We start from the raw sequence: 13,240 nt of genomic DNA, 5'->3' as shown, positions 1-13,240 counted from the left end.
ATTTTGTGGCCGTGTATATGGATTATAATGATTGAAGATTAGGATTTGAGTTTCACGAGGGAAGACTCGTCAAAAATGTGAACTTGAATTCAAACATGCGAAATTCGTTATTTTTTTCACATGTTCTTGTTCCATTGTTTGCTTGTTTTTCACAGGTAAAATTCGAAGGCGTGGTTGGAAATGATGCTTTCAGTGACATCGCTATCGACGACCTTGAATTTCTAGAGAACACAGTATGCGAAAAAACAGCTGAAACTTTAGGTAGAGTAGTTTTTTTCTACACCTTCACATCAATCGTTATGAACGAGTCAAAAACTCAAAATCCTTGCTGAGCTTGTTATGTCATTGTTGTCATGTTTTCGCCCAAGAAAGAGATTACTTGTTTGCTTATTAGGGAGTTTAAGCACATCAACGTTTTTGAGCGACGGACGAAAACCGGAAGTGAACATTTTGCATGCCAGGGTAGTAAGCTATACCACATTCTAAAACTAATGATCTCTAATTTTGAAGAGATACTTAACAATATAAAAATGGTATTGTCAAGACAAGGTAAAAAGGAAAACAGCTTACTTCCGATTGTTCTCCGGGGCTCAAAACCGTCGCATTCTTAAAGTGCCTATCACCTCAACAAACTTTTCCAATTTATTTATTCTCCTAAATTCTCCCAAATACGTTGTGTTGTTTCACTTTTTTATTGATTTGAAGGGGAATGGGTTCGATTGGCGTCACACACTGCTTTGCATCTTGATAGTTCTTTGAAAACAGCGATGCAAATCAATTTGCGACTTCAACCCGGTATCGAACCACACTGCTTATCTTATTGGTGTGGGAAGAACTAAATTGCTGTGGTCACTTTGAGCCTTTAGAAGCTTTAGGAATCTTCAGGCTTAGCTGCTCAATGTACGAATTTAACTTATAAAAGAATTTGGTAGAGAGGTCCTTACCGTTGTCTGTCGTCTCTTGTTCCTTCAGTTAAACCAGAGATAGTTTGGATTTCCCCAAGCCGGAAGGCCAAGCTTGGTGAAAGCGTTATCTTAGGATGCACAGCAACTGGTCTGCCTATCCCACACGTCGTATGGCAGAAAGATGGCCGAGTTTTACTGCAAGGACAAGGATATGCCAACATCACCATATCAAGCATCTCTCCAGCTGATGGCGGAACTTATCAGTGTTCAGCTGTAAATGTTGTGTCAAACCACACACTGGCAATAGTGCTGCAGGTTGAAGGTAAGAAAGCACATCTGTCTTCAAGGTTTAATCTTCAAAACCAGATTATTGAAATTGTTGAAGGTCCATACTGGGCGATTAGTCATAGGATCGTCGATGAAGACTGGGCTTTATGAGCAACGTCATGTCATCTAGAAAATATTGAGCTTTAGCAACGACGACGGGAACGGCACGAGAACGTCATGTGAAAACATAAATTCACGTTACTGCGGTCACTTCGCGACTCTTCCAAGCTTTTTAATATGACAAAGGTGTGGCAGTCCCTTAGGAATGAAACCGTTACGAGCGGCGCGTAATTTAGAGGAGAAAAATGAAAATTTATCTCCAAGTGCTGACGTTCTCCATAACACCTCAAACTTGGTTATTTCACGTTGTTGCTTTGCTGACGACGGCAAAAAAATGGACAAAAATGAAAAACGCACGTGCAGGGCGCGCAAAGCTATTGTTTTTGCCCACTGAATATGCAAATTTGTAACGTTCTCGTTGCCGTCGCCGTTGTCGTTGCTAAAGCTCCCTAATAATACGACGACGACGACGGCTACGAGAACGTTGTCTAAAAATATTATTTCCCGTTACTGTAATAATTTTGCGATTGCTCTAAGTCTCTCGGCTTGGAAAGTGTAAGTACACATTCCAAGAATAAAATTGGTGAGAACGGTATGGACATTTAGAGAGAAAATTGAAAATTCATCGTCAGGTGCTATCGTCCTCCATATGACCTCAAATTTGATCATTTCACGTCGTCGTTTAGACGAGAACGGCAAAGAAATGTAAAACGCACGGCGTGGCGTTCTCGTAGCCGTCGGCGTCGTCCTTACTTCCACGGTGAACGATAACGTGTTCTTGAGGTATTTAGATGGCGTTAGAGGAATGAAGAAGTTTCCTATGCTTAAGTAGCAATAGCTTTACTAGGTGGTCTCCGAGGTGGAGGGTTGTTGAATTTTACCAGATGATAATTCCTTAAGAAAGCGTCCTTTTGAGTTTCCCTCTCTGCAACTTCCAGATGAAATTTCAAATATTAGTATGCTCTCTGTTCGTTGTTTGCAACGTTGCACTCGTAATCTGTGTCGATAGAGAGAGATTCTTAAATTGTGATCCATTTGGAATGGATTTTTTGGTGGGTGTAAACCGAATAAACTTTAAGTGCTATTTTTTTTTTTTTTTTTTTGTATTTAGGAAGTCCTACAGACACTGTCATCACAACAAACTTGTCGTACAACGCGGTTGCACTCGGCGAGAATGTCGCGCTGTACTGCTTGTCTAGTGGATTTCCTCTGCCATTTTGTCATTTCTACCGCGAGGGACATTTCATAAATGCCAATCAGAGCATCTATGTAATTGAGAACTTCACGGCGGCAGACAAAGGAGAATACTACTGCAACTGTTCCAATATTGCGGGTGTGGACAAAGCCAGCATCATACTGGCGTTATATGGTGAGTGATATATGGGAAAAGGTAAAACAATAAGTCCTCCTCGAAACCAGACGAATTAATTAATCTTAAATTTTGGAGGAAACTGCCCCTGTGGCTTTTAATTGTAGCTGAAAGTTATGCTTTCGCATTGACCTGATTATAGATCAGAAGTAACCCAGAAAACGTTATATTGTGAAACACAATTTACAAAGAATCGGTAATGATTTTTAGCCACCAAAACTGCTCAAAAAATAACTCATCGCTTTAGGGAAAAAGTTCTTTTTTAAGTGAAGCATGAAAAATGCCTTTGATGTGGTAATGTCTTGGTGCAGGGATGGCCCAGTGGTGAGAGCACTCGCCCCCACCAACGTGGCCTACGTTCGATCCCCAGACGTGGCGTGATATGTTTTATCCGGGTACTCCGGTTTTCAAAAACCAACATTTGATTTGATCTGCGTTAATGTGTTGATTTCAGTTTACAGTATTCCCAATTAGTGCTCCAGCGCTAGAAGACGAGACACTTAAATAAAGTTCCTTTGCTTTATTTCCTTTAGTTTTTCCGATTAATTGTCGAGCAATGAAATCGATCTGGCGATAGCTGCACTTTTCCCCCATATCCCAATGGTGCTACTTGTTTACTAAGTTTAAAGCGACTTGAGTATCTATTTTTGCTGCAATATGCTTTCAACATACGAAATCCAGATGAAGATAAGTGCTTTATTTGGAAACCATTTGGGAATTGGGTGCAGGGATGGCGCAGTGGTTAGAGCACTCGCCTCCCACCATTGTGGCCCGGGTTCGATTCCCAGATCCGGCGTCATATGTGGGTTTCGTTTGGTGCTCCAATTAGTGCTCCAGCGCTAGAACGACTAGACACTTAAATAAAGTTCATTTCCTTTCCTTTTACCAACCCGTGTGCCCAAGCTAGCTTCACCTATGTTTGGCACGGGACATTTTCAGTTCAGGGCATCGAGGTTACATTGTGTATCTATTTGTTTTATGATCGGGGCCGGGTGTGCTTAGAGTCAGTACGTTTTGAATGTTTCCTAATGTTGTTCCTTTGATATTTCTAGAGCCACCGAGTATCACTACCATTTTTCCACCTCATCAGCTCGTAAACGAAACCGGAGCCTTCGAGATTTTCTGCAATGCTACTGGAAACCCACCACCAACAATAGCATGGTCTAAGTTTGGAGACAGCAGCAAAGTTTATCCCTCGGGAAATATTCTCCGTAGAGAAAACGTCGCCAAATCGGACTTTGGAAATTACAAGTGCACAGCAGTGAGCGTGCGTGGAGAGAACGTAACCGCCGAAGCGTCAGTGGAGCTGGACTTCTGTAAGTCAATGCGGAGTAGGGAGTTTAAGAAAGGAAAACAACGAAGGCTACGAGAACGCCACAAAAAATTTGGCTTAATTAGCGAAAACAAAGCCTTTGTACGCCACTTTCGTGCGTTTTACATTTTGTCACAATTCTTAGCTTTTCTCGCCTTGACAACGACACATGACTAAATTGGAGGTCATGCAGAGGATGCGAGTACCTGATGATAACGTTCTTGTAGCCGCGTCGTCTTTGTCCTTGCTTAAATTCTGTAATGTCTCATCAGTCAATGCCTTGGACGGAAACTGCCAAAGCCCTTCCTTGTTATTCAAGTGCTTTATAAGCTGTTTTCTTTTGGCGATGAAAAGCAGAACTTAATTCGTTTCATTTAAACTAACGCCGTGGAACAATTTTCACATATGAAAATATCCCGCCAAAGCTGAAATTGACCCAGTCAGATCACTACGATCCACAATGCTAATTTCCATAACCAACAGAAACGGTCGAGAAACCTGTCGGTTTAAGGTGGGCCTTTAAATCCGAGAATTTTTGTCATCGTATCGTACGTTAAGATCAGTCCTTGTTTTTAGACCAACCTGTAATCAGCGGATATTTTTGTTTTTAGCCTCGCCAACCATAGTCCACAGCCCACAGAATGTTACTGTCACAGAAATTGAGAGGAAGAACGTGACAATGTTCTGCAATGCAACAGGCAGACCAACAGCACAGCTCACCTGGATACGAGTCAAAGATGGTGTAATAGTAGCTTATGGGAACCTCTTAACAATAAGAGCTGCTGACCGATCATATCGTGGGGAATACAGATGTGAAGCTAACAACGGAGTGGGACAGCCGGCGTCTAAATCAGCTTACCTTGATGTGCTGTGTAAGTTCGTCATTGCTCTGCTCGTTTGTTTGTTTGTTTGTTTACATTGAAAGAACGTTCAACTAAGCAACGAACTGTAAGGACCTGCGAAAAAATGATCGGAAACATCGTTTTGTTTTGTTTTTGGCATTCTAGTTAAATAGTCTCGTTTTGTTTTGGTACCACATAAGGACAGCTCAATTAATCAATAGATCAATTAACAAGTGAAGTTCTTTTGTTTATACACCGTAGTGTTCTAAAGCCTGGTTTTCACTAGCGACGCAAGCACTCGCGCAAGCATAACAACTTTTGTTTCACCGTGAAAACGTCCTCTTCGCAACCATACACACATGGGCAAGTACAAAGATCAAAATATTTCCTTATGGGTACTTGCCTTCGCCTTACAGTATGCCTTGTGAAAACGAAGCATGGCACAAGCACACGGAAATTTACTACGTTTGGCTGTGTTTTGCCAATGAAAGGACACTCCTTGCAGATTCCCCACTTCTGAGCATGTGAACAAAATGGCTGGGGCCTTCGTTGATTTAACGCTTATGTCGACGTTCGTTTTCACTTAGCATAAGCTACTTATCCTTGTGCTTGTGTCGCTAGAGAGAACAACTCTTAAAGCAAGCCTTCTGTCGGCCGCGTATGCATATGTATGCGTATGCGTATGTATGCGTATGCATAGCGAGTTGTATAGATTAATGCGGAAACACTGACCCAGCCAGGGAATAGCCGAGATCGGGATTTGGGTCATGGGTCATGCTGCCCTCCTATCAATAATGTATTAATCCAGATAAATTCTAGTTAGACCATCGGTGTGCAATGGAATGTTCAATGATGAAAAGTTTTCAAAATGCTTTCATAGTTAACAAAAAAATGCTTTGAAATAAAATTTATGCAATGCTTGGAAAGTTTAATCTCCAAGTTTGTTTGCATTGTGGCTTTTTGGCTACATTTAACAGTATTTTCCAAATTTGAATGTTCGTGGTATTATGACAACAACAAAGGCGAAAACCCAATTAATTTTTCAAGTTTAGTGAATAATACACCATCGTTCGTTAACAGCCCATGTTTACCCGAAAGCATTCTGCGCCGCGTTGAATTTCGCACAGAATCACCCGACGAGTACTCAAGCAAAACGCTGGAACTATTTCACAAGCGGGCAATGTCTTTTGGGTCAACATGGGTCCTTAAGTTTCATAGACCCTTTGCATAACTGGCAATGTTCATCCTAAGCCTCACATTCATGTGTAGAATCCTTTGTCTGGAAACATAAGTACGAGGCTAAGAATGTACAAAGTACTGTTTAGGCGCCATTTATGAAAAGGGTCTATTCTTGGGTGCGCAGCGTTTCATTGAAAAGGCAGCATTTCATCAATTTTCACTTATTCTGCACGAACAATCCCATTTAAAGTGGTCATGATTCTTGTCATTTATTATTATGACCTTTAACATGTTCTCTTTCGTTCGTAGATGCTCCATCCTCGACAAGACTATCGACCGATAGACCAAACAACCTTGTTAGAGGCAATGGTCGAATTGCCCTGACGTGCACCACAGACGCCAACCCACCTGTCAGCCAATACCGGTTTTATCGAAACGGTGTGCTGATTAGAACCAGTTTTAAAGGAAAGCACGTGATTCAGAAAGCTAGTTATTCTGATGCTGGAACGTACCTTTGCTTGCCAGTCAACAGTCTGGGAAATGGGACAAGCAGCTCCGTGGTTGTCACTGTTTTTGGTAAGTACTTAACAGTTACACTATAACGAACGTTTGGTAGGATAAATGGTGTTATTTCCTCGAGACTTCGATGTCGCATTGATGGAGCATCCTAGCCACACTGTTGGACAAACTTGGCTCAGAAAATGAGGCAGCAATCGGATGTCAAATTATGTATTACCTGCCTCTTGCGTTCACTTAACCAACAAAAGTTTCTCAAAGACACCCTCTAGCCACATCCCTCCCCTTTCCGTTCAATCAGTCGGTATACAAATTGGGGGATTCCCGGAACAGTTTTTCTTTCGGAGGGGTCACACATCTGTTGCATTTAAATTGGACGCCTATCCAAAGGTCCACTTAGACAAGTCACTTGGGATGTGCTTTGTGTTCGTTCCCATTTGCTCCTTGCAGTTAAACGGGAATCAATCTGTCAAGGAAAGGGCAAGGTTTAACCACTTTTTTTCGTGATTATAACAAGGTGACGGTTGCTTGAATCATCTCAGGGTCTTGATAAAACATACCACTCACATCTGGAACTATCCTTGTTTAGTTCGTCTAGTGTTATAAATGGGAGTTTCGTTTTTGCAAGATTGGAAAGATCAATTCCGCTTGAGAACACAGGAAATTGTTTTTCCACGGTCAACAGCTGTTTCCATGACAAGATGTTTAATGTTACCACTGACTAGAAACTATTTGTTGAGAAGAATAACTTGGTTATGGAACAGATCTCCTTCGTATCTGTTGTCTTAGACTGACCTTGATCAAGCTATGGTTACTCTAGTTCTTGAGCATATGCATGGATATCTGGATGACTAATACTACTTGGTGCTTAATGAGAAGTCCATACTTTTTTTGCAGTATGCTTAAGTTTTTGCAATGTTTTATCTTCTAATAAACCTTTTTTATCCCCAGGTGCTTTTTCTATTATTTCTTTCCCTCAAAACGTAACCATAAACGAAACTGGAACCGCATCATTTTTCTGCAATGCAACATCCTTTTTTCCCTACGAGGATCTCAAAACCCAAATCACTTGGAGTAAACAAGAAGACAGTAGTTTAGTGTTTCCACCCGGTGAGCAGCTGGTTCTACAAAATGTTGGTCACAGTGATGAGGGAACGTACATCTGTACGGCGGATAATGGATTGGGACTTCCTGACACGACTTCTGCTGTACTGGCCATTTTGCGTGAGTATCCTACCATTCCAGACATCATTCAAGGTTGTGGGACTGATGGCTAGCACTCCTCCCCTACCATGTGGGAACAATGGCAGTTTGTTTTGAGTGAGAATTGCCTTATACCCCCTATATGTTTGCCAACCAACAAGCAACGGTGCACTTTATAACACTTCTGCCTGGAATTGTAGCTTCGAAACTCCGAATAAGTTTAAAACTCTTTTGTTAAAATTGTACGTGTTAGCAGGGACCATTCCCCTCAGCGAATGCCTCAGATTTGAGAGAGCTGCATCACTGATAAACGTTTACGACTCATAAAGTAATATAACATTATAATGAAGTAATATTTTCGGCTTATTCTCTAAGGCTTTATCAGTCTCACTGGTAGTGAGTGATTTACACCAGCAGTAACCTGACTGAAGATCGATCACGTGACAAAACGTTATACTTACGATGTCGTAATCTCTCTACAGGACTATTCTTCGGTCTTTTCACTACTATGTAACCACACACTAAACAATTCTTAGACTTATTAAGGCTGAGCGGTTCAATTGAGTTATCAGTGTTCCGAAGGACCACACGTATCTACTTTTTCAGCTTAGCTGCTATAAGGTGCGATAAATGTATTTTTAAAACTGGGCCTATGGTGTAGACTAAATTAACTGAGAATTGTTGGTTTTATTTGGTCACGTGACTGGACAGACTTGCTATTTTATTGGTAAGAGTTCGTTGTTGACATCTTAACATTCAAAACTAATAGAGGATGAGACCTTTATTAGGCAGAGGTACGAGTGTTTTATACGTGGCCTATTTTTTACGCTTGAGAGCAGTACTAACCTGCCTTAAAATCCTCTCATCCCTGCAGATAAACCATTAAATACCAGACTAGAAGCCTCCATCCCTGATAACATTGGAGTAATCAATGCATCCGTGATATTGAGATGCACTGCAGATGCCAATCCTCCGGTTACTATGTACAAAATTTACCACAATGGGAGCCTGATTTCCAATTCATCGTCTGGTGTATTGAACATAACACGTGCGCTTTCAGAACATGCTGGGCTGTACGTCTGTGTGCCTTACAACGCCTATGGCAGGGGAGAAAAAACTTCCTTAAACGTATCCTTTGTGGGTGAGTTCATACTTTTTTGTTTTTGTCTCCATAGGGCTAGAGAACGTAATAAGCAAGTCATCCACCAATTGTTGATCTCCAGTTACACAAATATCTTTGTTTTTGTCTTACACTAGGCCTCCGTGATCATGAACGTTTGATGACCCTCTTTGATCTGATCGACGTAGTTGAAACCATATTTTCTTGCTTCAATTCCCACCTAGGCAGTACCACTCTTACGGAGTAAACATTTGCTAATAGAGTTTTCGTAAAAGGCCAGAATTTTGAGTAATCTCAGGCTGAAATAATAAAACGGAGAAGCTGTGATTATTCTGCAATTTAAACCAGCGTGGTTGTGAATATGTCAATACGTAATTATCCATACAAGCTTGTTTTTAGCAACTACAAGAACAACTACAACATTTTATTTCGCTTCGACGTGGTTTACAACTTGACACACAGTTATGAACGAATTACTTATTAACTATAGTTACTGACTAGCTGTCATTAGTTTCTGTTAACTGTAGATCTAATTACTCAGTCTATTTTCAATAGAATATTCAAATGATCAGTTGTTACTACGTTTATTCGTTTAATCATTCATTAAGTAAAGCTATTTTTACCCTATAACCCTATAAAGTAAAGCCTTTATAGTTGCATTAACGGCTAATCGTGGCTAAAAGTTAAACCGGTTTCTAGGTAGGCCATTGAGAATCACCACGGCCTTTTAGACAACAAATAAGCAAACTGAAGAAGGATCCTCCGAATCCTTGGAGGGATTTCTTCCTTGCTGAAAAATCGAGGTGACGTGAAATTTCCATCTAATCAACAAGGTATTCCTTACTGAAGGCATAAACTAGACGTTTATCCGATCATCCACCGAGTACCCGGGCCTAGTGTTGATTGTCACATGCAGTGATGCATGATGGTATAGTTGGTTCACGTGCGGACGGTGAGCGAAGCGGAGTAGGAACATTATGTAACTTGCTTGTCCTAAGAAATAACGCGTTGAGTTTATATAGCCTATGGCTGAGTATCTCTCTCTACACCTAGGTTCTTCATTCACTAGACCGTATTCATAAATGGTGGCCAAGAAATTATTCTTTTGTCTTTATGCTAATCATCCTCACTAGCCTCGTTAGCACGAACAAAATCCAAAAGACTTTTTGCTGCAAAGTAAGACTAGTGAGGTTGATTAACACAAAGACAAGAGAATAATTTCTTTGCCGCCATTTATGAATACGGTCTCTTGCTTCCTCTTCTTCGTACCTAACTGTGAAATGACCCAACGCGGCCTATTGAAAAAGATCCTTAAAGGCTTCGTTGATTTGAATCCTTTTACGACCACTTTTGCTGCAGGACCCTGTGGTGTCAAGCGAATGTACGTTTCCTGGTCACCTCAGATAGTGGGAGGCGTGGCTGCTGTGCCGGGGGAGTGGCCGTGGCAGGTGCAAATTGGATACTTTGACGACATGGAAAGCTTCCCTCACATCTGTGGCGGCGCCATCTTGGGTCACTTCTGGATTGTCACTGCAGCGCATTGTATTCAACAGCAACACAAGTTACTAGCGGCAACTAATTTAAATGTCACTGTTGGTAAGTTTTGTTTGCTTAGTTGTCGTTATCATCATCATCACCATCATCGTCATCAACACGAAGACATCATCACCATCAACACCAAGACTTCATCAGCCCCGGGCCACCATGATTTATCAAGGAAGAACGTTTGCATAATTCTACCAACCATTCCCCACGTGCAATTAGCACTGACATATACTGTTCCGTCGGCTTCCTGGGAGAATACCCTCTAGAGGGCAAAGGAATTACCGACGTTAAATAAGGTGTATGTTTACCTTTACCATATGGACCACTTTCGACACAAACTCTTCAGAGAATTTTTGCACTTTCAACTTGGGAGTCTTATATTATACATTCGTTGTAAGTCAACTTGGGGACGGTCTATTTTTTCTTAAACACCAACTGAGAATTTTATTCAGTAGTGACTGAATAAAAAAATATCTTTTTCGTTTGTGTGGTCAACTCGAATCAATATGGTTGATCATTTAATGTAGTAAGGCCAAACGTCCATTACAGAAGTTTTGATCTCTCTCATTTTGCCTTGGCTCATCAGCTTACGATATTTTCTAAATTCTCTACTTACACATATCCCATAATACACCTCTTTAAATCCCCCCCCCCCCTCCCTCCCTTCCCCCCAAGAAAAAATGCATAGGCATTTTTTCGACTTCTCTTGGAACATCCTTATGTCCCAGGAGAAATTGCAGACAATGATTATGCAAAATTTTGGGGGTTTATTACGGGATTTGTGCAAGTAGAGAATCTAGATCAAGTGTCCCGCTAAATAATGGCCAGTTCGATTTGGTCTGGAGACCACAACACCTCTTATTGCTACGATAACTAAGAAGCAACCCCACGCTACCATGATGCAACAATTTTCTCCAAGCAAAAAATCTAGCAGTACAACTGTAGATGTTGTAAAAATAGATAATACCTTAAACTGATGGGCCGACATCCATTGCGGATCGAAACTTACAGACTTCTGGTTTGGTAATATATGAGATCATATCATTATAGCCGGGTAAAGATGAAGGATTGTTTTGTTCTGCTGATCTCGCAAAGTCGAGTAAGACCGAGAAGGCAAGCAGAAAACAGAAACCCGAAATTTGTATCAAGCATTAATAGGTTTCACATTGAAAAAGTGCATAAGACGTTTGGTGAAACGTTCTGTTTTTGATTACCTATTACTAGGGGAACACCATCGAGATCTCGTAGAAGGAAGAGAACAAAACATTCCAGTGGACAAGATTTTTATACATGAAAATTTTAACTTCTCCCTGCTACAAAACGACATCGCTCTCATTAGACTCAAAGAACCGATATTATTCAATGCGTATGTGTCGCCCATCTGCCTCACGAACACAGACTTTCCAACCAATACTAGCTGTTATGTCACTGGTTGGGGACAACCAGGATCTCTCGCATCGTCGGTGGACATCCTTCAGGAAACTAACATTCCCCTGATGGACCACGACGTGTGTAAAACGCATTTCCGTAACATTAATCCAGTAACAACGGACATGCGCTGCGCTGGGAGATTAGGACAAAGTCAAGGTTCATGTAAAGGAGACAGCGGAGGACCGCTGACCTGTGAGCGCGACGGGCGTTGGTTCCTACTCGGTATTACGAGCTGGAGTGAAAATGGTTGTATGGATCAGGGGGATCCAGGAGTGTTTGCGAATGTTCTTTATTTCAGGAATTGGATGGAGGAAATTATGAAAAACAATACTAGGACACAACGGTGACGAAAAACAGATTTTGCTAAAGAAATAGACTAGTTTTTCTCGGTCTGTGTGGAACAAATATTTTTCATGCTTCCAAGCTGTTTAAAGGAAGGCTGAAAAAGTTCGTTAGTTACAATTTCGATACTTACATGAAACCGCTTTTTCTAGTTTTTCTTTCAAAAAACACGAGTTCATTTATCTGCAATGCAGTTAAATGCACAAGTTGCTGAACTGAACTTGAAATGATTCCGGGCATTTTGACAGAGATTAGTTATTCAAACACACCTGCCGGTGGAACAAAATACTCTGTTTGGCTTTTTTTAGCGCTATATTCTGTTTACAAGAATCATTTCAGCCTCCCTTGAGAAGAAGCAATTTAAGATTTGAGACTTCAAGAAAACGTTGATTTTCTTGTAAAATTAATTAGTATTTCCATTCTCCTTAACGGAAGAAGTATTAAGAGGAGCATTTTGGTGTTTTCTATTCTCGTTTCTTATAAATATTGAACATTATTTAATTCCGAGTTAGTTTAAAGGAACTTAAGTCATATTGTATTTAAGGAATTTAAGGTAAATTACTTTAAATTCTAACGTGAGTCTATCATTTACAGCACTATCATTGCTATCAAAAGAGATGCTTAGGTGTTTTCACTGTTAAATATTTTTATAAAAAAAATGTTTTGTATATTAACGCTAACAATAATGTTATAGCGAGGAAAAAATAAAATTGAATTTTGAGAAAAAAGCGCAAGGCTTTGAAAGCTCTTGGAATTCTCTATTTGTTCTGGTCTTAAATTTTCAAGCCCAAGAGTGAATTAGATAAGAGTGTTGATCTATCACTTTGCGGTCTTTCCCCAGCACAATCACAAATCGATTTATTTTTAGATACACTTTGCGCGAGAAACAAACAAAGGGCCGTCAATTGTAACCAATCAGAAGAAGCCATTTCACGCGTGACTGCTTCTGCCATGTTCTCTCAGGGACATGATTTTCGCGGGAACGGGTGTTCTAAAAATAGACTCATTTGTGACCGTGCTGGGGAGCCCACCCATGTCATAACAACACTTTTTTCAAATACACTCTTGTGAAGCCTCATTACATTACTT

At 40.7% G+C, this 13,240-nt stretch overlaps 1 protein-coding gene across 1 annotated transcript in view; it reads left to right on the top strand.

Moving 5' to 3' along the window:
* Positions 1-12,879, top strand: part of LOC138029717 (uncharacterized) — a 28,679-nt gene extending 15,800 nt beyond the window's left edge. Inside the window, 10 exon segments of the mRNA XM_068877472.1 lie at positions 156-261; positions 973-1,227; positions 2,404-2,661; positions 3,714-3,977; positions 4,585-4,845; positions 6,304-6,570; positions 7,462-7,734; positions 8,588-8,854; positions 10,193-10,429; positions 11,603-12,879. Coding sequence (XP_068733573.1) covers positions 156-261; positions 973-1,227; positions 2,404-2,661; positions 3,714-3,977; positions 4,585-4,845; positions 6,304-6,570; positions 7,462-7,734; positions 8,588-8,854; positions 10,193-10,429; positions 11,603-12,156 — 2,742 coding nt within the window. The 3' untranslated portion in view covers positions 12,157-12,879.
* The last annotated feature ends 361 nt before the right edge of the window (positions 12,880-13,240 follow it).

The sequence above is a fragment of the Montipora capricornis genome, chromosome 13 (genome assembly GCF_036669925.1).
Source record: "Montipora capricornis isolate CH-2021 chromosome 13, ASM3666992v2, whole genome shotgun sequence".
NCBI classification, from domain to species: Eukaryota; Metazoa; Cnidaria; class Anthozoa; order Scleractinia; family Acroporidae; genus Montipora; species Montipora capricornis.
Note: the sequence above shows the minus strand (reverse complement) of the source record. Positions and strands in the feature narration are given on the sequence as shown.